This window comes from Balaenoptera acutorostrata, chromosome 9 (genome assembly GCF_949987535.1).
Source record: "Balaenoptera acutorostrata chromosome 9, mBalAcu1.1, whole genome shotgun sequence".
Classification (NCBI taxonomy): Eukaryota; Metazoa; Chordata; class Mammalia; order Artiodactyla; family Balaenopteridae; genus Balaenoptera; species Balaenoptera acutorostrata.
In genome coordinates, this window is record NC_080072.1 from 49,659,757 (window position 1) to 49,686,221 (window position 26,465).

General features: G+C 40.3%; 2 protein-coding genes across 4 annotated transcripts in view; one reads left to right on the top strand and one right to left on the bottom strand.

The window, feature by feature from the left end:
• The window catches only part of LOC103015172 (synaptotagmin-9), a 247,377-nt gene that overhangs the window by 176,157 nt on the left and 44,755 nt on the right, over positions 1-26,465 (bottom strand). The gene's annotated exons all lie outside the window — the stretch shown is intronic.
• On the top strand, positions 3,770-7,651 carry LOC130708802 (serine/threonine-protein kinase PAK 2-like). Its single transcript, XM_057552225.1, has one exon. It carries the CDS (start codon positions 3,806-3,808, stop codon positions 5,375-5,377), a length of 1,572 nt encoding a protein of 523 aa, XP_057408208.1. The 5' UTR covers positions 3,770-3,805; the 3' UTR covers positions 5,378-7,651.

Below are 26,465 nucleotides of genomic sequence, written 5' to 3' on the forward strand. Positions count from 1 at the left end.
CAAAGGTCAGTGGGATTGCTCCTCCCGTGCCCACCCACTGCACGGTGCAGGCAGAAAGACCCTCTCATCCATGCATCCGTCAGGAGTGATGGCAGAAGGCCAGGCTGGGCATGCTGCTGGGTCACCCGACTCTGAGGCAGGGACACTGAGGACTCAGATACAAGCGCAGAGGATGTAACATGCAGGCATGTTTAGAAACAAACAGCCTGCAATAGCAAGAGACAGGGTGTATTCAGGGGACCAGGAATGCCCTGCAAGTCAACTGAGACCCTGTCCCTCGGCAATACAAATCATTGATATTCTGGGAGCAGGATAGCTTCAACTGTCCTTAAAAATTCCTCTGTCATCTCAGAGAGCAGTATAATATAAATTTGGGAATTGTTTAAGTAACATCTTTTTAAAACAAGAGAAATTAGAGTGCTTTTTTCCCCCTCTTTTTGATAGGAACTTTTAAGGGTCTAAGCAAAATGAAGCTCAAGTCCTCCCAAGCCTCAAGAATACCCACCACCTGGTGGCCAGGTGCCCAGGACCCGGGGACGATGGTCATAGTTTGGGTTTCCCCAGTAGCAGAACTGAGACAAGTATTCAAGGGCAAGAGGTTTATTTAATTTAGAAGGTGAAGAAAACACATGTAGGGAAGTAGGGAAGTGACCCAGGTAGGAGAGTAGGGAAGTAATCCAGGGGAGTAAGAAAGCAGCCAGTAAGGGGGACTTTATCAAGCCAGTTACCACAGTGGGAGACCAGAGGTTCAGCTGCTAGGGAGGTTCCACACCCCAGAGACCAGGGGACTGGGTTATTTATAACATCAACCCCTTCAGTCATTGATTTGAGGGCAGCTCTCAAGAGGCATTTCTAACCTGCAGCATGGGTGGCAAGGTAAGTTTCTGTGGCCAGAAAATTCCCACATTTCAAATAAATGTAGGGCTGGCCTTGGAGGTCAGCAGGCACGTGCTCAAGTGTTAATGGAGTGGGGTTTTGGTGGGGGCAACAACATCTGCTACGTGGACCGCAGCCCCATGGCCTCAGCTAGGGTCCATGGCAGTGCAGTGTCCAGTGGCTGTGCACCCAATTCTCAGAACAAAGCCCAACCCTCTTGAGGTTTCCACTCCACCCTACAGTAGAGCCAGGGAAGCTGAGGCATCGACCTGAACTCATTCCTGGCACTGTGGTGCTATCAACTCCTCCCTTTAAAGGACACCCCTACCTGCCCTCGCTGGGCTCCATTACATCCTGGAGCCCCAAGGATTCTCCCCAGGTTCTGCCTTTACTGTCCATCATTAATACTTGTATTGCTTCAGCCAAAGTTTTCTGGCTGTCCATTACATGCTAGGGACTGTGCCAGGCTTTGGAGATGCAATGGAGAACGTGATAGACACACTCCTACTTTCACAGACTCATATTCTAGTGAAGGAGAAAATTAGGACTCAGTTACTTAATAGTCACAATTTCAACGATCCACGGCACACCAACAATCCATGACATGAGGCAGTTTGCATCTCTGCTGAGGCATGTACGTGAACCCCTCCTGCAAGCCACTTACCTACGGAGTCAAGCTGACCACCTACTGTCCGTGTGCTTTTCAACATGACTCTGAAGGTACTTGATCATTCTTATGAAATGATAAAACAATTTCTTCATGAAAAATTGCTCTTGACAGAAAGCCAGCTGCCAGGGCTGGTGATGGATCTAATGTATCTCTCCTCTATGCCTCCCAATCAATCTCTGCCCTTGTGGCGAAACAATATTATGTTTCTGTTTGGAACCATGGGGGTTCCAGCTTCAACATGGGTAACTGAGCTCAAAATCTTTGCTTATCCCACTTCTCTCCTTAAATATCACTGAAATGGGATATGCAAACTATATGACTATGGAAAACAAGGACAGGTACCTTCTCTCCATCGGTGAACGAGTAATGCTGAGGAATTTCTGGGATTGTTTTAAAGGAAAAGCCAATCAGGGCTGAACACTTAACACAGGCAAATGAAGGGACACTGAGGGATAAATAAAAATTAACAATCTCAGGTGCAGAGCAAAAAGGGCAGGGATGGGGGACAAGGAACAGAGTCAGTGGAGGCAAAGTACAGGGCACCAGAAATCACACCTCATGGAGCCCCAACTTGAGGTGGAGGAGAGCACGGTTTGGCCACAGGTTCCACATGGCTCTGAGAGCTCACAGAGCAGGATGGAAGATTTGTTGGTGAAAACTTCCATGACAGGTGGTAGTACTGGGGGCACAGGGAAGGAGGAGGCCCCTCCCAGTTAATCAGGCTGCCACAGCAAACATCGGCCCCCACCTGCTCCAACGAGAGCGCCACAACACAGCGAAACCCCCTACTACGTTATGTAATCCAAACAGAGGCAAAAGCCCCTCCCTACATCCTGTTAATCACTTCAGCACTGTCCTGACACAGACACCACTAGGAGAATAGCATAGGCTGGAGGAGGCGTACACCAGAAGGCAGTAAGGTTTAGGAGTGTGTCGTGATAATTCCATATTATTATTTACCAAATATTCACTCTTCCACAACATAGTGCCCCCTCCAAGGAAGAAGCATAAATCCAAACCCCCTGATGCTGGTCTTGGCCACGTGACTTGCTCCAGTCAATGAAATATGAGTAGATGTGGCCCATGCCACCTTGGACCAGAGGACTCTTGGGTTCCCACCTTCTGCTGTGAGAAGAAGAGGTCTTAAATAGGGCTGATATTTCAGCCTGAGCGCCATAAAGGAAGACTTGTGGCATAGGCCCAAAGTCCAGAATGAGGAGCAAACTTAAACCTGACACACGGACTGGGGCAGGGCAGAAACTGATCCACAGATCCATGCGCAAAACGTAAATAGTTGATGTTTTATTTAAGTCACTAAGGTCTCAAAGGTGGTTGTTACCATGGCAAAAAGTTGACTAATAAACATGACCATATAATTTATTGTCCAAGACTAAGATGCTTTTAAGAGGGAAAAGAGGCGATATCAACAATCACATCAACGAGAGACTTTACCCAGGATTGTGCAGGACTGTGGCACGCTGCATTTAGAATCCCACCTGAGCTGTGAACTCATCAGCCTGGTACAACATGGCCTCTCAGGGTTTACTTGGCGTTGGCAACATGCTAAATAAGGTAAATCCTGGGCCCACTTCGGCTGGTAACCATAGGGCCCTGACCCAGCTCAAGAATGATTCCAGCTTGTTAGCTGACTCCCAGCTCACACACCCAAAAAACACCTTGCTCCCAAGTCCAGTCATGGGGGATCCAGGAGAGCAGGGGTCTGGTCTGAGCAGGCATTCAGTGTATATCTGATGCAGCCCACCAGAGGGCCCTGTGGCCAGTTCTGTGTTTACTGTGAGTTAAGGCTGTGGCCTGTAGACTCCAGGAGCCGCTAGTCACATTCATAGTCATGATAAATGTTTGTACATATAGTTACTACAGAAAATGTCTGGCAAATAGCAAGAGGGCCTTTTCCTCATTCACACAAAGGGGCCATGTAGGTGAGCAGGGGGCCAGGGAGCACCTGCCAGGAGAAACCAACAGCGACCCACACAGCCACACCAACCACTAAGTGTAATCGTCGGAACTTCTGCTTGCAAACAGCTCAGGGTGCCCTCTACACACTCTATTTGTACTTTTCTCTTTTTTCAGAAAGAAGTACTAGAAAGCAGCTTCAGAGTCACTAAGGCCACACATACCACCCACCTCAGACCCACAGACTCAGGAAAGGGAGTGGGAGAATCCACTTAGAATCACAAAATAGCTTTATTTAGAAAAGGAGACCTTTCCTCGCTTGGGGCCATATCATAATTGTGAATCATGTATGATAACGGAGAACTGGAAGACAAGCCTCCAGCACCCCCCGTGCGAATGAGCAGTACCATTTTTAGCACTGGAGGCAAAGACCCTTTGTCAGCCAATCACAGTTTAAAACCTTTGCCCTCTGTTCCAGAGGAAAAAAAGCCCAGGAATAAAATCATCTCTATATTCTCAAGCACAGAGAAAGGAAGTAAGAAGAAAGAGAAGGAAAGGCCAGAAATTTCTCCTCCATCTGATTTTGAGCACACCATCCATGTTGGCTTTGATGCTGTTACTGGAGAATTCACTGGCATGCCAGAACAGTGGGCTCGATTATTACAGACTTCCAATATCACCAAACTAGAGCAAAAGAAGAATCCTCAGGCTGTGCTGGATGTCTTAAAGTTCTATGACTCCAACACAGTGAAGCAGAAATACCTGAGCTTTACTCGTCCTGAGAAAGATGGCTTCCCGTCTGGAACACCAGCACTGAATACCAAGGGTTCGGAAACAGCACTAGTAACAGAAGAAGACGATGATGATGAAGAGACTCCTCCTCCTGTTATTGCCCCACGACCAGATCATACAAAATCAATTTATACACGGTCTGTAATTGATCCTATTCCTGCACCAGTTGGTGATTCTAATGTTGATAGTGGTGCCAAGACTTCAGACAAACAGAAAAAGAAGGCCAAAATGACAGATGAAGAGATTATGGAGAAATTAAGAACTATTGTAAGCATAGGTGACCCTAAGAAAAAATACACAAGATATGAAAAAATTGGGCAAGGGGCTTCTGGCACAGTTTTCACTGCTACTGATGTGGCATTGGGACAAGAGGTTGCTATTAAGCAGATTAATTTACAGAAACAGCCAAAGAAGGAATTGATCATTAATGAGATTCTGGTGATGAAAGAATTAAAGAATCCCAACATGGTTAACTTCTTAGACAGTTACCTGGTGGGAGATGAATTGTTTGTGGTAATGGAGTACCTTGCTGGGGGATCACTTACTGATGTTGTAGCAGAGACCTGCATGGATGAAGCACAGATTGCTGCTGTATGCAGAGAGTGTTTACAGGCATTGGAGTTTTTACATGCTAATCAAGTGATCCACAGAGACATCAAAAGCGACAATGTGCTTTTGGGCATGGAAGGATCTGTTAAACTTACTGACTTTGGTTTCTGTGCCCAGATCACCCCTGAGCAGAGCAAGCGAAGTACTATGGTTGGAACGGCATACTGGATGGCACCAGAGGTGGTTACACGGAAAGCTTATGGCCCTAAGGTTGACATCTGGTCTCTGGGTATTATGGCTATTGAGATGGTAGAAGGAGAGCCTCCATACCTCAATGAAAATCCTTTGAGGGCCTTGTACCTGATAGCGACTAATGGAACCCCAGAACTTCAAAACCCAGAGAAACTTTCCCCAATATTTCAGGATTTCTTAAATCGATGTTTGGAGATGGATGTGGAGAAAAGGGGTTCAGCCAGAGAATTGTTACAGCATCCCTTCCTGAAACTGGCCAAACCATTATCCAGCTTGACACCACTGATCATGGCAGCTAAAGAAGCAATGAAGAGTAACCATTAACATCATTGCCGTGGCCTCATATTCTTTTTTCCATTTTCTAAAAGAAGTCTTTTAATATATGAAAAATATTATTCTTTTGGGGTTTAAAGAAATGGTCTACATAACATGGAGGAAAAAAACAAGCTACCATTTCCTGAAGATAACCAAGAAAAAATTGCAAAACAGAATGACAACTTTCTATTGAATCCCTTCTTTAGGGTCCAAAAGGAATTGTGGACTGAATCACTAGCCTTACGTCTTTCAGCAGAAAGCCCATCAGGGCCATTTATCATGCTTGAGATTTGCATTTTATTTTGCTGACTTCATTATAATAGATCCCATTCATTGTCCCTTTTGGGGTATTTTCAGTACTTGAATGGCAGATTTGAGTTTTGCAGAGTATGTGTTTTATCTGCTAGTCTTCTTTTCTCTCTTCTTCATAACTTTCTTTTCCTTGACTTGCTCCTTTTGAGTTGCTTTGAGAAATGTTTCTTATGCCTAAATTGGAGGCAAGTGTGATAGAAATTTTGTAGCTCCTTATATTGGCAAAGGAGTTCAATATGGTTTAACTTTGTATAGAAGTTAGAACCAGCTATTGTTACATGTAATATTTCAGTTCAGAATTTGAACTGAAGGAAGGGAAGAAAAGTATGTGATTTTTACCTTTTTTAACAAATGTGAAAGAACCAGTTTTAAAAATTTCATAATAGTGAGTTGTTTGGCATTTGTTACATGTATAGAGAGAAGACTAATAATCTATATTTATAACTAAATCATTGAAACATAAAAAGAATCCCATTGACTCTACTTTCTTACACTTTCGTTTTTCTTTCTATGTCCTCTTCAGATTTGGCTTCAGGACTTTGGTTTGTGCCGCTACTTTCCCCTTCCCTCTTTTTTTCCCTTCATTTTGGAAATAAGTTTCTGTATATGTTGTAATTTTAGCTAGTTTGTTTTTTAATTAACCCTTTCTCACCCTACTCCTCCCCCCCCTTCCCATGGTAAATAATATAATAACCATTGAATTTTCAGAATTTAAAAGTTAACCTTTTTTTTTCCATTTAAAGGTAAAAAATATTTGGAGCTAGCAGAGACAAAGTGAGAGGCTTGAACCTTGGTGAGCTCTAAAATAGATAAGATTATATTCATGAAAGAGAAATGTCAGTTACTTAGAGATGCAGCTTCTGACCAGTAAACTGTAGAGATTTGTTATAAACATTGTTCCCAGCCCATTACCAACATTTTTACTGTCTGTGAGAACTTAAGTGACAAAGTACTTCTTGGTAAATTCATGGGTCATTTGAGATGTTGAGTTACTTTAGATTTTTTTCAAATAAGTAAATAATATTCATGTAAAAAACTGGAGAAAGAAAGAGTAATGAAATGTGCTTGTTGATAGCAATACATTTTTTATTTTAAAGATTTAAAAAAGGTCTGTGACCTGTAGCATTAATTATTAGAGTGCCCTCTCTTCTCCCTTCCCCTCCTCTCCTCTTCTTCTCTCATCATTTTAATTGTTTGGCTTTTGGAGGCAGTATTGTCCCTTCTGACATGCCAAGAGCCACATGAAAGAGAAAAATATGTGCTTTAGTTCTGGCTTTTTGTTCCCACCATTCGCTCCTAATTGACTTCACACCTACTTGCCATCCTGCAATAGTACAAATCATGAATAAAAATAATTTTGATGTTTTGGAGTACATTAGGAGAACTTAATATGAGTTTTATTTCCTATCATTCCCATCATGTCTGTGTTAAGATACAGGTATAAGGATAGAAATGGCTGGTGGGGTTTGTTTGTTCTTTTAATTGGTAATGCAGGAAGGTATTCACGAAAATAAGTAAGATAATTAGTGAAACTTGTATCTAGAGCACTTAATAGTCTCTGTTTTCAATTTGATTCTTGATTTCATTTTTCTCTGGATTATATTGGCCTTCTACAGCTATTACTAAATTACTTTACAGAAATAAGCTGGTTTATTTCTGGTGGAAAGCTACAGTGTCTCTTGAGTTCCAGATTTGAACATTCTTTGTAAATAGTTGTCTGGATGGATTATGATAAAGAAGATGCTACCAATGAAATAGAAAATCAACTAGATGGTATAAGACTGTGATCCTCATGACCACTCTAGAAGGCACTTCCATGCGTAAGTCATAAAGGTCATATTCACTGAATGCAGTGCCAATGCCCCATTTTTATGCCTGTGACTCAACAAAGGTCTTTTCAGTTTATAGAAGCAGTTTGGGGTTTGTATTTACAACTTCCTTGATGGTTACCTGCATGTCCATTGCTGGCAACGGACTTTCATAAAAACCTGACTCCTAGGTTAAGGGAGCTACGCTGTGGTTTATTCTTTACTTACTTGGATAAACTAACTTGTAATAGAAATGTACTTTGGTTAATTCTGAAATGTGTCAATTATTGAATCTTAATCTTAAAAGCAATACAGAATTGTGATTTATTAATTTTAAATTAAAATGTTCACATGTTGTTGCAAGAAAAATTATATCTGAATCAAGATTCATGGTTTTTTTTTAATAACTGCCTTTTGTATTTACCTTTTTGTCATTACTTTAGAATGAAAATTCCCATTTAAATCTAAAAATTACCTTAGTAGTCCTCTTTTGTTATTAAGACAATATTACTGTAGTATTTATTATATTTCAGACTCTCTGGCAGTCTAAAAGTTTCCTTCTCCTCTTGTTCCTTTTGCTGCTTTTAGGGACAGTTAAAACTGGGAAACCATGAAAATATTGAATATTTCATCCTACATAGAATAGTAAACAAGTAGAGTGATTGTGCTAGCATAAGAAACTAAGGCTAACACAACTCTGTTTTCATGTGTTGAGTGCCTGGCACACAGTACAAATTCTCTTCTCAACATATAAATATTAAGCTGCTTAAAATGTATCTAGTTACCACCAGTCCTAAATGACCTGTGCCTTTAATAAGCAATTTAAAACTACCTATGAGTATTTCTTTGTAGGGCTCACATAAATACATGTTTGTTTATATATACACTGTATTCTAGCCAGAATAATTTTAGATCTGATCAGGCAGTAGCTATAATTAGGAAAAAAAAAAATGGGTGCTTAAATTTGCATCAGTTTTTTAATCTAAAAGTTTTAAAATGTACTGAGATCCATATCCAGTGAAATGTCAAAAAATCATTATGGAATATAGCTAAAATCCAGATTAAGATTCTTTTGGGGTTTTTTTTAGTGAAATTATAGTAATATAAAAAGCAGATTGTCTTCCTTGTCTCAACTGCTCCCACAATAAACAACTAAAATCAGTTTTTCCACAGTGTGTGTATATGAGTATGTGTAATAAAGGTGGAAAAAATACACACACACAGAGATTTTATTTCTCACTAACACATTTATTGACCACTTTGACAAAGACACTGTGGTAGATATTGTGGGAATTACAAAGGAGAACCAAGCACTGGCCTGGCCTTGAGAGAACTGAAGTCTTTCTCATTCACCATTCTAGAATGTTGCCAAATGAGAGAGAAAGAAATGTATGATAATTCTGTCAAGCATCTTTGGTAGGAATGTCTTGTGTTTTTTTTGTTTGTTTGTTTTGTTTTGTTTTTGTTTTTGTTAGATAGAAATGGAACTAAGTGAAAGTAACTTGTCTTTTCTGTTTTGTCTTCAAATTTTATATTGACTTTTATTTTTAATTTAATCCCATTCAGTTATTTAATTGTTACATTGACATTAACTGCTGTATTTGATGACCTTGTTCAATAATTTTGTTCTTTCAGGGCTAGAAATAAACTTTTTTAAATGTTCAAAAAAAAAAAAAAAAAAGAAAAGGAGTTCTTGCTTAAGTTAGGTGGTAGGTACATGTGCAATTGTTTTATTATTGATCTTTAAACTACATGTATTCTATATATATATATATATGTGTGTGTGTGTGTGTGTGTATATTCTTTGGCATTTATGTATATTTTACAATAAAAATTGAAAAAAAACCAGCACATAGTGACATCAAAATGTTATTATTCTAAAGATATTTTTCTGCAGAATAGAAAAGTGTAATTGGTCCTTCTGTCAAAGAGGAAAGAGAATAACCAGCTGGTGATTCGGGGATGAAAGGAGGCAAATGGTAACCCAGTTGTGATCCAGATCCCCAGAGGTGTTGCTGGTTGCGGGTGACAGTGCATGAAACTGTACCCAGAGCTGCCATGGAGAACATCCCTCCAGGGAAGATGTGGAGTGGGGTGCCTGATCGTCAGAACCCTTTTCTGCTGGCTACTAGCCCTCACCACAGGACATGATGTACTGTAGCACTATCCCTGGACACCAGACACAAGACACCATGACACCCCTAGACCCAGCAGACACCCAGCTGGACACCTATGATTCCAAGGGATCCCTGCAAGCCTGAAGACTTGTTCTGGAATGACAAATATTACTGCCCAAGGAGCACAAAGCTTGAGCACCTACACTGCATACGGACAGAGGAACAGTAGTTGCCCCACTGAACTGTGAAGCAACAGGAGGAGTATAGAAACTGATGACAACAACAACAAAATCATAGGACAAATGGGCCAAATCAGCAACTTGAAAGAGGCTAACCAATCAAGCTGAGTCATCAGAATAAATGGCACTTGACCTAACAAATTAATGCGAGAGACAAAGTAATTCCTATACTCAGTGAGATGTTTAAAACAGTGGCTAAGAGGGAGAAGCATGGTTGCAGCAGTACCCAGAATCCGACACGCCTGAGATCTCATCTGGTCTAACTAAGAAAAGGAGACTGCAGCCCTAGAATTCCACAGCCAGCCACATTATCACAAGAAGAAAGGAAAGGCATTTTCAGCCATCAGTGACTCAGAAAATATACCATTCGCCTACCCTTTCCAGCAATACAAGCTATGGAAATTCTCCAAATAAATAAAAATTTATGTCAGGATAGAGAACCCAAGAAGGGAAGGGCTTTCTAGATAAGATACATACTTATATACTATGTATCACAAGAATTAGTGATAAGCAAAGAATATAGTAAAAAGTGTATTAAATGTGAATAATTGCTGGTTTTGAGGTTATGACGTTTAATGGAATTGTTAAGGAAAGAAACACTTAAAAGGGCAAAGGAATGGTAACTATACACATAAATTTCAACAATTTCAACAAAACGTGGGAGATGGAAAAAGGAAGGAAGTAAAAACAAATTAAATGGCCTACTGTTAGCAGGGAGAGATGACAGATACTTCAACTCGATGTTGATAAGGAAATATAGGTGCAAGTATGTATATAAAATATTTAAGGGAGACTGTGATTCATAATGGTGCATATGCATATATATTTATGCATATATATCCTCTCTTTTCTGACACCCTGCCCCCATTAAATAATATGAAATAAATAAAAAGTATAAACAATCACAAAGAAAATAGCGTGGGATGATCAGCAAACAAGGTTTTAAATTTTTTTTTCTGAAAGACAGTATGTGGATGGAGCTGTGGGAGAGGATGCCACAGGCCGCCCCCGCCAAAAATGCAGAGGGAGATACACGTGAGGGGCAGGCAACCTGGCCCACTAAACTCATACAGGCTCAGGACACAGATATTTCCAATGTCGTGGCAGCTAAGACTAAGATGTTGAGCTGAAAACGAGGGCAGTGACTGAAAATCTTCACCAAATACTGTCTAGTCTGGCTAGGGAGAAACCAAGGCGACTAGTATTAGAACTAGTGCCCAAGAGTAGAACCTCCATATTCTTGAAAAAAAATGGAATCCCTTATAATCCCCTTTAAGTAAACACTCCCTCATAGATACATAGCCTTATGGTCAGCTTTCCTACTGCCTCATTATTAAATATGACTAAATTGCAAAGAATCACCAGCCATATAGAGAAATCTTACAGCAACATTCACATATAGAAGCAAAAAAGAATGTCCCCAGAGGAAACAGAGAGAACTCAGGAAGGAAACAGGAACTTTTAAAACATTTCATTCACAGGAAATTTCCACAATGTATTTCCATAAAATAAGGGTGGACTACTAGTAAGTGGAATGGAGAATAAAATAAGACAAACTTCGTAGGGACAAAATAGCATGATTGCTAAAACAAATAAAAAATTCAAAAGAAGGTAAAGTCAGGGAACATGTACCTGAATGTGAACCAAAGATTCAGGAAACTTAGGCAAAACAAATATGAGATATACAATATGTACCCAGGAAGTCTAATATCTAAGTTTTCCAGAAGGTTAGGACACAGAAAGTGAAGGTAAAAATCATCAATTAAAAAAAAATTCCCTAGGGGCTTCCCTGGTGGCGCAGTGGTTGAGAATCTGCCTGCCAATGTGGGGGACACGGGATTGAGCCCTGGTCTGGGAAGATCCCACATGCTGCGGAGCAACTGGGCCCGTGAGCCACAATTACTGAGCCTGTGTATCTGGAGCCTGTGCTCCGCAACAAGAGAGGCCGCGATAGTGAGAGGCCCGCGCACCGCGATGAAGAGTGGCCCCCACTTGCCACAACTAGAGAAAGCCCTCACACAGAAACAAAGACCCAACACGGCAATAAATAAAATAAATTAATTAATTAATTAAAAAAAAAAGAAAAAAGAAAATGCTCCCTATTTCACTTACAAAATTAATTAAAAAAAAATTCCCTAGAATTGAAGGACAAATTGATAGGGGTCCACTGAGCACCTATAATAAAATAACCCTACCTTAGGCCCATTATTGTGAAATATCCAAACATAAAAATCAGAGAAAAATCACAAAAGCTTAAGAGACCTCAAAGACATTGGAACCATATCGGCATTGGACTTAACAAATAGATAATGGAATAATGCCTGCAAATGTCTGAGGAAAAATTATGATCAAGTTAGAATTCAATACCCAAACACACTATCAATCAAGTGTGAGGGCCAAAAAAGTCATTTTCAGACTTACAAGAAGTCAGAAAGATTACTTTCCAGGCACCTATCACAGGAAGTTATTTGAGGATGAATGTATGAGATTAAAATGAGATAGAACACTCCCTCTTGCGAGAGCACTGGAATCACAAATAACTGCTGAACAATCATCGACAGGAAGACACTGGAACTCACCAAAAAAGATACCTCACATCCAAAGACAAAGAAGAAGCCACAGTGAGACAGTAGCAGGGGCACAATCACGTTAAAATCAAATCCCATAACTGCTGGATGGGTGACTCACAAACTGGAGAACACTTATACCACAGAAGGCCACCCACTGGAGCGAAGGTTCTGAGCCCCACGTCAGGCTTCCCAACCTGGGGGTCCAGCAATGGGAAGAGGAATTCCTAGAGAATCAGACTTTGAAGGCTAATGGGATTTGATTGCAGGACTTCAACAGGGCTGGGGGAAACAGAGACTCCACTCTTGGAGGGCACACACAAAGTAGTGTACGCATCAGGACCCAGGGGAAGGAGCAGTGACCCCATAGGAGACTGAACCAGACCTACCTGCTAGTGTTGGAGGGTCTCCTGCAGAGGTGGGGGGTGGCTGTGGCTCACCGTGGGGACAAGGACACTGGAAGCAGAAGTTCTGGGAAGTACTCTTTGGTGTGAGCCCTCCCAGAGTCTGTCATTAGCCCCACCAAAGAGCCAAGGAGCTCAGGAAGGCTCCAGTGTTGGGTCACCTTAGGCCAAACAACCAAGAGGGAGGGAACCCAGCCTCACCCATTAGCAGACAAGCAGATTAAAGTTTTACTGAGCTCTGCCCACCACAGCAACACCCAGCTCTACCCAACACCAGTAACTCCCATCAAGAAGCTTGCAAAAGCCTCTTAGATAGCCTCATCCACCACAGGTTAGACAGCAGAAGCAAGAAGAACTACAATTCTGCAGCCTGTGGAATGAAAACCACATTCGCAGAAAGACAGACAAAATGAAAAGGCAGAGGACTATGTACCAGATGAAGAAACAAGATAAAACCCCAGAAAAAAAACTAAATGAAGCGGAGATCGGCAACCTTCCAGAAAAAGAATTCAAAATAATGATAGTGAAGATGATCCAGGACCTCGGAAAAAGAATGGAGGAAAAGATCGAGAAGATGCAAGAAATATATAACAAAGAACTAGAAGAATTAAAGAACAAACAAACAGAGATGAACAATACAATAACTGAAATGAAAAATATACTAGAAGGAAACAATAGCAGAATAACTTAGGCAGAAAAATGGATATGTGACCTGGAAGACAGAATGGTGGAATTCACTGCCATGGAACAGAATAAAGAAAAAAGAATGAAAACAAATGAAGACAGCCTAAGAGACCTCTGGGACAACATTAAACACAACAACATTTGCATTATAGGGGTCCCAGAAGGAGAAGAGAGAGAGAAAATACCCGAGAAAGTATCTGAAGAGATTATAGTCGGAAACGTCCCTAACATGGGAAAGGAAATAGCCACCCAAGTCCAGGAAGCGCAGAGAGTCCCAGGCAGGATAAACCCAAGGAGAAACACACCGAGACACATAGTAATCAACTTGACAAAAATTAAAGACAAAGAAAAATTATTGAAAGCAACAAGGGAAAAACGACAAGTAACATACAAGGGAACTCCCATAAGGTTAACAGCAGAAACTCTACAAGCCAGAAAGGAGTGGCACAATATATTTAAAGTGATGAAAGGGAAGGATCTACAACCAAGATTAATCTACCCAGCAAGGATCTCATTCAGATTCGACAAAGAAATCAAAAGCTTTATAGACAAGCAAAAGCTAAGAGAATTGAGCTCCATCAAACCAGCTTTACAACAAATGCTAAAGGAACTTCCCTAAGTGGGAAACACAAGAGAAGAAAAGAACCTACAAAAACAAACCCATAAGAATTAAGAAAATGGTCATAGGAACATACATATCGATAATTACCTTAAACGTGAATGGATTAAATGCTCCAACCAAAAGACACAGGCTTGCTGAATGGATACAAAAACAAGACCCATAGGTATGCTGTCTACAAGAGACCCACTTCAGACCTAGGGACACATACAGACTGAAAGTGAGGGGATGGAAAAAGATTCCATGCAAATGGAAATCAAAATAAAGCTGGAGTAGCAATACTCATAGCAGATAAAATGGACTTTAAAATAAAGAATGTTGCAAGAGACAAGGAAGGACACTACATAATGATCAAGGGATCAATCCAAGAAGAACATATAACAATTATAAATATATGCACCCAACATAGGAGCACCTCAATACATAAGGCAACTGCTAACAGCTATAAAGAGGAAATCGACAGTAACACAATAATAGTGGGGGACTTTAACATCTCACTTACACCAATGGACAGATCATCCAGGCAGAAAATTAATAAGGAGACATAAGCTTTAAATGACACAACAGACCAGATAGATTTAATTGTTATCTATAGGATATTCCATCCAAAAACAGCAGATTACACTTTCTTCTCAACTGCACACAGAACATTCTCCAGGACAGATCACATATTGGGTCAAAAATCAAGCCTTGGTAAATTTAAGAAAACTGAAATCATACCAAGCATCTTTTCCGACCACAACACTATGAGATTAGAAATCAATTATAGGGAAAAAAACATAAAAAATACAAACACATGGAGGCTAAACAGTACGTTACTTAATAACCAAGAGATCACTGAAGAAATCAAAGAGGAAATCAAGAAATACTTAGAGACAAATGACAACGAAAACACAGTGAGCCAAAATCTATGGGATGCAGCAAAAGCAGTTATAAGATGGAAGTTTATAGCAATACAATCCTACCTCAAGAAACAAGAAAAATCTCAAATAAACAATCAAGCCTTACACCGAAAGGAACTAGAGAAAGAAGAACAAACAAAATCCAAAGTTAGTAGAAGGAAAGAAATCATAAAGATGAGAGCAGAAATAAATGAAATAGAAACAAAGAACACAATAGCAAAGATCAAGAAAACTAAAAGCTGGTTCTTTGAGAAGATAAAATTGATAAACCTTTAACCAGACTCATCAAGAAAAAGAGGGAGAGGACTCAAATAATAAAATTAGAAATGAAAGAGGAGAAGTTACAATGGACATGGCAGAAATACAAAGCATCCTAAGAGACTACTACAAGCAACTCGATGCCAATAAAATGGACAACCTGGAAGCAATGGACAAAATCTTAGAAAGGTATAACCTTCCAAGACCGAACTAGGAAGAAATAGAAAATACGAACAGACCAATCACAAGTAATGAAACTGAAACTGTGATGAAAAAAATCTTCCAACAAACAAAAGTCCAGGACCAGATGGCTTCACAGGTGAATCCTATCAAGCATTTACAGAAGAGCTAGCACTCATCCTTCTCAAACTCTTCCAAAAAATTGCAGAGGAAGGAACACTCCCAAACTCATCCTACGAGGCCACTATTACCCTGATACCAAAACCAGACAGAGACACTACAAAAAAAGAAAATTACAGACCAATATCACTGATGAATATAGATGCAAAAATCCTCAACAAAATACTAGCAAACAGAATCCAACAACACATTAAAAGAATCATACACCATGCTCAAGTGGGATTTATCCCAGGGATCCAAGGATTCTCCAATATATGCAAATCAATCAATGTGATACACCATATTAACAAATTGAAGAATAAAAACCATATGATCATCTCAATAGATGCAGAAAAAGATTTTGAGAAAATTCAACACCCATTTATGACAAAAACTCTCCAGGAAGTGGGCAGAGAGGGAACCTACCTCAACATAATAAAGGCCATATACGACAAACCCACAGCAAACATCATTCTCAATGGTGAAAAACTGAAAGCATTTCCTCTAAGATCAGGAACAAGACAAGGATGTCCACTCTCGCCACTATTATTCAACATAGCTTTGGAAGTCCTAGCCATGGCAATCAGAGAAGAAAAAGAAATAAAAGGAATACAAATTGGAAAAGAAGAAGTAAAACTGTCACTGTCTGCAGAGGACATGACACTGTACATAGAGAATCCTAAATATGGTACCAGAAAACTACTAGAGCTAATTAATGAATTTGGTAAAGTTGCAGGATACAAAATTAATGCACAGAAATCTCTTGCATTCCTACACACTAACAACGAAAGATCAGAAAGAGAAATTAAGGCAACAATCCCATTCACCACTGCAACAAAAAGAATAAAATATCTAGGTATAAATCTACCTAAGGAGGTAAAAGACCTGTAGTCAGAAAACTATAAGACACTGATGAAAGAAATCAAAGATGACACAAACAGATGGAGAGATATACCATGATCTTGGATTGGAAGAATCAATATTGTGAAAATGACTATACTACCCAAAGCAATCTACAGATTCAATGCAATCCCTAACAAACTACCAATGGCATTTTTCACAGAACTAGAACAAAAAATCTTAAAGTTTGTATAGAGACACAAAAGACCCCGAATAGCCAAAGGAGTCTTGAGGCAAAAAAATGGAGCTGGAGGAATCAGACTCCCTGACTTCAGACTATACTACAAAGCTACATTAATGAAGACAATATGGTACTGGCAAAAAACCAGAAATATAAGTCAATGGAACAGGATAGAAAGCCCAGATATAAACCCACGCACCTATGGTCAACTAATCTATGACAAAGGAGGCAAGGACATACAATGGAGAAAAGACAGCCTCTTCAATAAGTGGTGCTGGGAAAACTGGACAGCTACATGTAAAAGAATGAAATTAGAACACTCCCTAACACCATACACAAAAATAAACTCAAAATGGATTAAAGACCTAAATGTAAGACCAGACACTATAAAACTCTTAGAGAAAAACATAGGAAGAACATTCTTTGACATAAATCACAGCAAGATCTTTTTTGATCCACCTTCTACAGTAATGGAAATAAAAACAGAAATAAAGAAATGGAACCTAATGAAACTTAAAAGCTTTTGCACAGCAAAGGAAACTACAAACAAGATGAAAACACAACCCTCAGAATGGGAAAAAATATTTGCAAACGAAGCAACAGACAAAGGATTAAACTCCAAAATATATAAACAGCTCATGCAGCTCAATATTAAAAAAACAAACAACCCAATCAGAAAATGGGCAGAAGACCTAAATAAACATCTCTCCAAAGAAGACATACAGAAGGCCAAGAGGCACATGAAAAGCTGCTCAACATCACTAATTATTAGAGAAATGCAAATCAAAACTACAATGAGGTGTCACCTCACACTGGTTAAAATGGGCATCATTAGAAAATCTACAAACAAAAAATGCTGGAGAGGGTGTGGAGAAAAGGAAACCCTCTTGCACTGTTGGTGGGAATGTAAATTGATACAGCCACTACAGAGAACAGTATGGAGGTTCCTTAAAAAACTAAAAATAGAATTACCATATGATCCAGCAATCCCACTACTGGGCATATACCCAGAGAAAACCGTAATTCAAAAAGACACATGCATCCCAATGTTCACTGCAGCACTATTTACAATAGCCAGGTCATGGAAGCAACCTAAATGCCCATCGACAGATGAATGGATAAAGCAGTTGTGGTACATATATACAATGGAATATTACTCAGCCATCAAAAGGAACGAAATTGGGTCATTTGTCGAGACGTGGATGGATCTAGAGACTGTCATACAGAGTGAAGTAAGTCAGAAAGAGAAAAACAAGTATCATATATTAATGCATATATGTGGAATCTAGAAAAATGGTACAGATGAACCGGTTTGCAAGGCAAAAATAGAGATACAGATGCAGAGAACAAACGTATGGACACAAAGAGGGGAAAGCGGTGGGGTGGGGATGGTGGTGTGATGAATTGGGAGATTGGGGTTTACATGTATACAATGATGTGTATAAAATGGATGACTAATAAGAACCTGCTGTATAAAAAATAAAAGAAAATTCAAAAATTAAAAATAAAATAAAATAAAATGAGATAGAAGACATAGTGTACAGGGAAAATTGCACTCCTCTCAGAAGACCAGTGAAGGAAGTCCCAGCAAGAGCGCTGAGCGGCAGGCCTGGAGAGGAGCCATGCAGCCTAGAACAGGAAGACTGCGTTCTAGAAAGGAGTCCTCCTCAGATAAAAAGGATTTGAAAAGATATAAATGACAAGATGGAGGGTTTAGTTTTTAATAACATCATCAATTGTCTTAAAATAGCGTAAAAAAAAAAAAAAGAGAGAAATTAGGAATTCCAGGAGGAAATTTTTTAAAGAAAAGGAAAAATAATCATAGTATTATTTTTCACGTATACCTCGACAAAGTATACCTCTTGATTCTGCACTAAATAAAATTTTATGTTCATAATAACACAGACACCATTTATTGATTCTCAACTCTTAGAATCAAGCAATAGATGAAGCATGGAGGACTTAAGTATAGTTGTAGAACAGAGTGGAAATGTTTTCAACTTTGACAGTATAAAATTAATAAAAATGATGTCAAAAATTAAGAGGTAGAAAGAGGAAAGAAGCTGAAGAAAAGGTTACAGTTTGCCTTCCAAAATGAGGGAACAAGAGAAATTGTCTATAGTTGATAGATATTATCAATATATATATAGATACGTTTAAAAAATTGAAATATAGTTGATTTAAAATATATTAGTTTCAGATGTACAGCATAGTTATTCAATATTTTTATAGACTGTACTCTATATATTGCTGTTTTATGCTAAAATTATTTTTACATTAAAAACCATGTGGAGATAGAGCAAACCATTTCTGCTGGGATGAAAATAGAAGGGACTTTCACTTCTGTGTTAACTTTTTACAATGAGCTAGTATTACTGAGAAAAAAATGAAAAACATTTTTGAAGCTGCTGTAGTACATGAAGTATATGTGCTTTAGCACATTCAGGTGAACCTGGGTCTGTAATCCCCAAACATTTCTGAAAACAGTCCTTATTTAATACTGCTCCTTGTTTGTGAGGAACAAAAGGAATAAAAATCATGATAGTCATTATAATAATGATAATCTCAGTTCCCCAGCACAGTTTTCCTTCCAAGTCAAACCCATAAAAGACATCCACTCTTGTCTGCTCATCTTTGTGCAGACTTTTATTAGATTTATGAACAAAATATCAACAGACTGACACAGGCTATCAACTTTTTACTTAGCTAATACCGACTTTAAAACATATAACTCTTTACTACTATGCTCATTTCATATAAGAAAGGTTGTTTTAACACCAAATGACATTCCCTTAAAATACTATATTGAGCTTTATGAATAAAACCATTATACTGTCCTTATTTTGTCAATTGCTTCAGAGTTGTGAGAACTTTGTCCTGGATAAATAAGGAAGCAAAAACTGGGAACCACTGTCCTAGTCCCCTGGATGTCAGTCCTGCCCCACTTCTACTTCTTACAGCAACAATACAGCTCAGGGCAAAACAGGACAATAGAAGACATTTTTGATTCCCACCCCAGCCTGCCTGTCCTGAGCTCTCCCCCTTCAACTGCTCTTCCAAGCCTGTGATGTCCCAGAAGACTGGAATTTTCAAAGGGATTATGTTGGAACCTAAAGATTTGGTGTCTGTGTCAGGTCCTTTCATGGCCACAGGAAACTCATGGTGACGGAAGAGCGGAGCAGTGTGGATGCTCAGAATTAATCAAGGTGTTTCCAGGGCAGCCAAAGTAAACCTGGAATCACAATTGAGGAGGGAAGCAAAAAAGATCAGAGCTGGAAAAGTGGTGCTGAGCATTGACAGTGAGGTGGATGGGACATACAAAGGGAGAGGAAACTCATTGTTAGAAGCTGGGATGATAGGAACTGGTTTAAAAGAATGGTGCAAAATGAAGTAAGGCCAGTGGCTCAAGATCACTGATATGTTCACTAACATATGACTTATCTTTTTGCAAAAGGATTTGAGGCAGCTTTAACATATAATGCAGCACAGTAGGAGAAGCTTTCCAAGGAAATCAGGGACAAAGAAAAATAAAATTAAAATGAAGATGAAGTCAGGGGGAAGGTAAATAGCCAAAATGCAAACATGAGGCTTTGTAAAGTTGCCAGAGGTGGCTACAGAATTGGCTCCCAACATCCCACTTATCATAGAAAAGGAAGAAATATAACCAATGACATGATTCGGCATCTAAAACACTACACAATTAAGAAAATTTATGAGACAAGGAAAATCTGGACCAGAAATGTAATGCTGTTAGAGATTATTATTTACTTTTAGATATGATAATTGTATTGTGGTTATGTTGTATAGATATGGAAACATTCAAATGATATCATGCCTGGAATTTGCTTCAAATTATAGATGAAACAAGATTGACCATGGGTTAATACTTGTTGAAACTGAATAATGAGTACATGGGGCTTATTATATTATTCTCTCTACTTTTGAATATGTTTGACAATTTCTTAACACAAAACAAAAAACAAAACATGTTTTGGTTAGGGAAAATTGTTGATTTCTGACTTCAGTCTTAAGACATTCTTATTTAATATGTCTTGGGTAAGAGTCCCTTAATCTCCATTTTTAACAAGCAACTCAGATCTCAGATTTATCTGATGCCGATGGTCTATAGAGAACACTGACTAAACAAGAGCAAGTAAACATTATATATATGAGTTCAGAACACAAGATGTTTTCCTGATCCTAAAACAATTGTGTCTTGGGGGCCTAAAAAAGACAACACTGGGAAATTTAGTTAGACAATCAGGTTATGGAGAACTTGAAGATATCACATGGTACCTTGTAGGGAAAGTGGTAATATAATTAGATAGAGGAAACAGCCAAGACCAGACAGCTCTGATGATGAGATGTTAGGTGTTTCAGGAAACTGAATCAATGTGGAAACACTGTATTAGAATAAACCTTAAAGATCATCCAGAACTATCTATGTCAGAATTCCTACATCAACAATCCCTTCCATGTGACCATGAGGGCTTCACTGAATACATTATTTTCTGTATTTTTTAAACTTAAAACAATGAACATGTATTACTTTGCAATTTTAAAAGGTAATAATAACAATAATAAAATTTTTGCATTAAAAAATCACAGAACTCTGGAGTTATCCAGTGAAGGGGAACTTAGCCCCACACACACCTCAATAGCCCAGAGGGTGACCCTTATCTTGGATAAGAAGCACGTAATAGACGTTAGGCTACAATTAGATGCTTTGGTGTTTAAATGATTGAACTAAGTTGTTTGGGAGATGCGATCTTGCAGAGACCTTGCTCTAGTTACACTGTAGGCACCAAAGCACAGTAGTTAGAAACACAAGTTCTAGAAACACACAGTCAAGGTCTTGCAGCCCACATTAGTTGTGCAACATGAGATAAATCTCTCAGCATCTTGTTTTCTCATAGTAACGTTGGGACATTAATACTATTTACCTCTTGGAGTTGTACTGAGTGCTTAGAAAGGTACTGGCAGTCAATAAACGTAAGTTACTGTTTTTTGGTTATTTTCATGAGGTGTCTCAGGATTCAGCCACTCCATATCTAGACTTATTCTTACTGCCAAGAAGTGGTCACCATGGTTAGTGAATAGCGAGGCTTCCCACAGCTTTATGAAATGGGCTGGTAACAAGCAACCGTTAGGCCCCAAATGGTGCTTATTGAGCTGAATTACTGAGAACAAAAGAAGCAGCTTCTGTGGAACACCTGATATTTGCTAAGGACCAAACCAGGGGTACCAAATAAATAAGACTAGACCCTGCCCTCAAGGAGCCACTAGTCCTTTTAGTAATGCTATTTACAATTCACAAAGTGCTACTGAAACCAAGAAGTGAGGGATATGTAACCCAATGTGGGGTTCAGAGAAGGCATCCCATAAAACAGGAGTGAGCCAGGTCCTCTTATAACCACTTCTCTTACACAAAGGTAAAACCCAGGTCACTTGGGCATTGGTCACTTGGTGGTCAAAAGCCTTCACCAGAAGAAGAGAAGGCCACGGCTTCTGCATATGGCCCCCATGTTGCAGAGGGCACAACTTGCTCAACTGTACATGGAGGCCCCAGTAAAGACCTGGCATGTTCCAAGGGCTCTTGGACCAGCTTTGCCACCATTTATATTTTGTGACCTTGGGTAAGTCACTGCCCCTCTATGGTCTTCCTCATCTATCATAAAGGGCCTGGGAATGGCTCTCACATTCTGTGGTTCCCATGAACTTGCCAAGTGACCTTGAATTCACAGCAATGTCTGTCTAGAGCTAAAGCCATTGTAATAATTCCTATTAGTGACCACAAGCCAATGGGTGCTCTCCAACTGGAGGCTATGTTTTAGGGCCATTCTTGATTTTCGTTCTTGCAGCAGACATGAGGTTCTCTAAGCTCATGGAAAAATACTGGCTCCTAGTGCAATTGCAAGGATTAAGGAGCATTAACTTGGGCCCGCAGGAGCCATAACATTATTAAGGTACTGAGCCAAGTAAACAGAGCACGCTACGACCTTAACTCTAAGAAGCCCATGGACTGGTAAAATGAATTAAGTCATGGTAATTGGCAAATGGCATAACTGCATTTTCCTTGCAATTGACATAAAAGGAGGAGCATATTTAATAGGACCGTGTCTCTTGCCCTGTTGGGCTGCACCCCGCAGGCCTACAAGGCCTGTCCCTGCCCAGCTTCAAGACTGAAGAAAGAGCCCAGAGTCAGCAACAGAGACATCAATGGTCTAATGGATAGGGGGAGCTTACATGTCTGAAGTAAGGTCCTGGAGTGACTCCCCACCGTTTGTGGCCAAGAGCAGGGCACGGCGTCAGGCTTGGCTCCAGGGGCCAGAGTGGTGGTGGGGGGGTGGTTACCAGTTATAGGGAGAATTGATGTCAGGTTGGCTCATCAGTTACCAGGGAAACCAGCAGAGGGGCGTGCCTCTCACCGCCCCTTTGATAAGCTATTGCGAATGATCATTAGCTAGCACCCGGGGCAAGTATGTAGGAAGGTCAGTCCTCTGAGTAGGGTGTAGGTGAAGCAGGCACTGGGCAAGCAGGGGATGTATAGAAAACAGTCATCTTGAATGGTCCGACCATACAGGCCCTCAGATCCTTTCCTCAGAAGGCTGCCCAGGTGATTCTGCCTATGTTAACGAAGCAGCTGGCCTAAAATTAGCATTGAGAGAACACTTTCCGTTGCACCTTCTATTTGTAAAGTGTGACCAAAGCCTCTTCACACTGCCATCACCCCTCTGCCTTAACCAGATGGAGCAGGGGCTGCTCAGGCTACATAGTGATTGGAGCTGCAAACATAAGAACTGGGTTTTGGTTCTTGTGTCCATAATCCCTGACCTCCCAATCCTGTTGCACCCGGGCCCCTGCTGTCTGTATAACAGGAAGGCTCAGGAACTATCCTCAGGTTTGCAACTGGGTTTCCATTCTCTTTTCATTCTCTACAGAAATTATTTAATTGGAAAAAAAAAATCCATGTAAGAAAATATTTTACCACTTCTAATGTAGCTTCATTAGAAGTGCTTGCAAAATCTACAGTGTTTTCTGTATCATGGGATTCTGGCCTGTGCAAAGTAAATGAAAACACTCAGATGTGCTAGTATTCTTGAGAAATAATAGAAAATCTGATGTGCAGGGTTTTAGACAATGGGGACTTTTTACCTGAAAAGAACACCATGAAACAAATCTTAAGAACATGTGAGGACCAGACACAGGCCCAAGAGGTCAGCAACCTTCCTTGGTGTATCTGCGGGAAACAGGAGCCCAGGTCCAGCCAGCAGTGGAGGGAGATGGGAGTGGGTACCTCGGAGGCCTGGTGTCCAGCTCTATTACTTTCTATAAGACTCTGGGCTGCCTGCAACCTCTTCTCTTTAGAAGCCATTTCTCACCTCTAAAATGGGGGGAGAAATTCCTCCCCACCTGGCTCTTTTGAAAATTAGGTGCACTTGAATCCATAGGAGCGCTTTCAAGTAGTGTTGCTTAAAATTCTTTTTAAGCCGAGCACTGCTGCATTGGCCTAAGAATTCACACCTCCCACAGGACCCCTTTCCAAACTCTGTTAGAGTTTCCCAGGTTAGATCTGGTCTTGCTTTGATCCAATTAGTCTTTAAACCTATCATCTACCCTGTGGAACAAGATCAAAAGTTTTCTGACAACCACCTTTATGAACCAACATTTAGAAAAAAATCTCTCAAAGCAACGTGTAATGTTAGGGTGGGAATGCTTCTTCCCATTCCTGGCTCCCCTGAAGAGTGACTTTTCCCTAAATGCTCCTGGTCACTTCTCCCACCTCTTCCTGCTCCATTCAGTGGAGAAGTGAGTTACTCAACCAGACAGCTCAGGGTGGCCCTACCTCTCCCTTCTACTTGATATCTGTCTGCCTGCATAGGGTATGGTGCATTTACTGGTAAGTCTGTTACTGCTCTGGACCCCAGAATTACACAGACTCAATCTCCTGTTCTTCCTCAGGCATAGCTGGACACCTGGAGGACAAGGCCTTGACCCTTACACTTACGGCCTGGCTTAGAGCAGTCCTGGGCACATGCTCTCTGTGTCTATACAGGTAAGGCCAGAGGACGGCCAGGCTTCCATGAGCATGAAGGGAATTACATGGGCAATATTTTTCTCATAGCACAATAGTTCGGTAAGAGACAGGATATATGAGGAAATGACGTGGAGTCTGGGTGTAGACTTGTTTTTAAACACACGTGAGACATATAGTTATGGTTATGGCCAACATTAACCCTAGAAATATCTCTCCTGAGAAACAGTTCTAAGCCACAAGGCTACTTAAAGTCAGAACAGAAAGTGGACTCCTGGTTCAAACTCTTCCCTATTTTTTTTTTCTCTTCTGTCTGCCTTGAACCTTGGTCCATGACTAAAGACACATACTCTCTTATAACATATAACCTCTTACTAGCTTGGACTTCTATGCTTGACATCCTAATGTACCCCCAGGTCATGAATCTGCCTGTGCTAAAAGCATGATCAAGCTTAGACTATCAGCACTTGATTAAAAGCGTGAGCTCTTTTGTCTCTGTATTTAACCGTCAATTTTCTAAAAATTGTGTTTTTTAAGTCAATTTCCTTTTAGTAAATATTTCATGCTGCTGAAATGAAGATGGTTTCTTTTAAAACGCTAATTTTCATCAGTAGTCATGGATAGAAATTGGCATTTATTCCTCATCAGAATGATGAATAATACTGGTATATGACCAAGAAATGTAGTAATTGTTCTAAAGAGCATTGACAAAAAAGATAAAACCCTTTAATTTCAATACAAATTACTCTTAATTTTAACTGGAAGATACCAACTCTTCTCAGAAGCATTCTCTTTAGGACTGCCCTCTCCATGAGTCACAGAAATTCTGCCTGATGGCCGTGGACAAAGCCACAGCTATGAGCAAGCACTGCTGGTTTTTCCTAAGACATTTCTGCAATTCTCACTTCTCTATAAACCAGGTAGGTTTCTTTTTTTCACTTTTTTTTATTGTGGTAAAATCTACATAATATTTATCATTTTCACCATTTTTAGGTGTACAGTTCAGTGCCCTAAGTACAATCACATTGTTATGCAGTCATCATCACTATCCATCGGTACAACTCCGTCATCATCCCATACTGAAATTCTATCCCTATCAAACAATAACCTCCCATTCTCTTCTTCCCCAACCCCCAGCTCCTGGTAACCACTCTTCTGCTTTCTATCTCCATGATAAATCAAGTAGTTTGCCTCACCATAATGAAAGCTGGTTACAAGATAGGCCCCAAAGTACATAGAGAAGAACTGGAGATGATCACAGCCAGAAAGCACAGGCAGGCTGCTAGATGAACACTGAGAAAAGAGGAGAGTCTGGGGCACATCCCAAATGATGCTTTGAGACTGAAGCAGGGAAAGGGGCCACAAACAGGTGTCCCACTAGCAATCTCCTGGTCCCCTGATCCTGGATGGAAATGTACTCTCCTGAGGATGCACAGAACTGTTCCCACTTTTCTGGGACTCATCAGCATCGTGTACCGCTAAGGGTCCAAGTGGCATTGCCATGGGACACTCTCTATACAACCTGAGCTTGACGTAGGAAAAGTTTTTCCCTAAAGACCAAAAATGTGAGCACTGGATACAGGAGTAAAGAAGACTCCAGGAGCCGCGCGGGAGCAGCGCAGCGACGGCGGCGGCGGCGGTTGCTATTCGGAGCCGTTGAGACGCCTCTGCGGCAGCTGGTGGCGCAGGTGGCTTGCGTGGACGCGGGCAGAGGCGGCCGGCCCGCCACCGC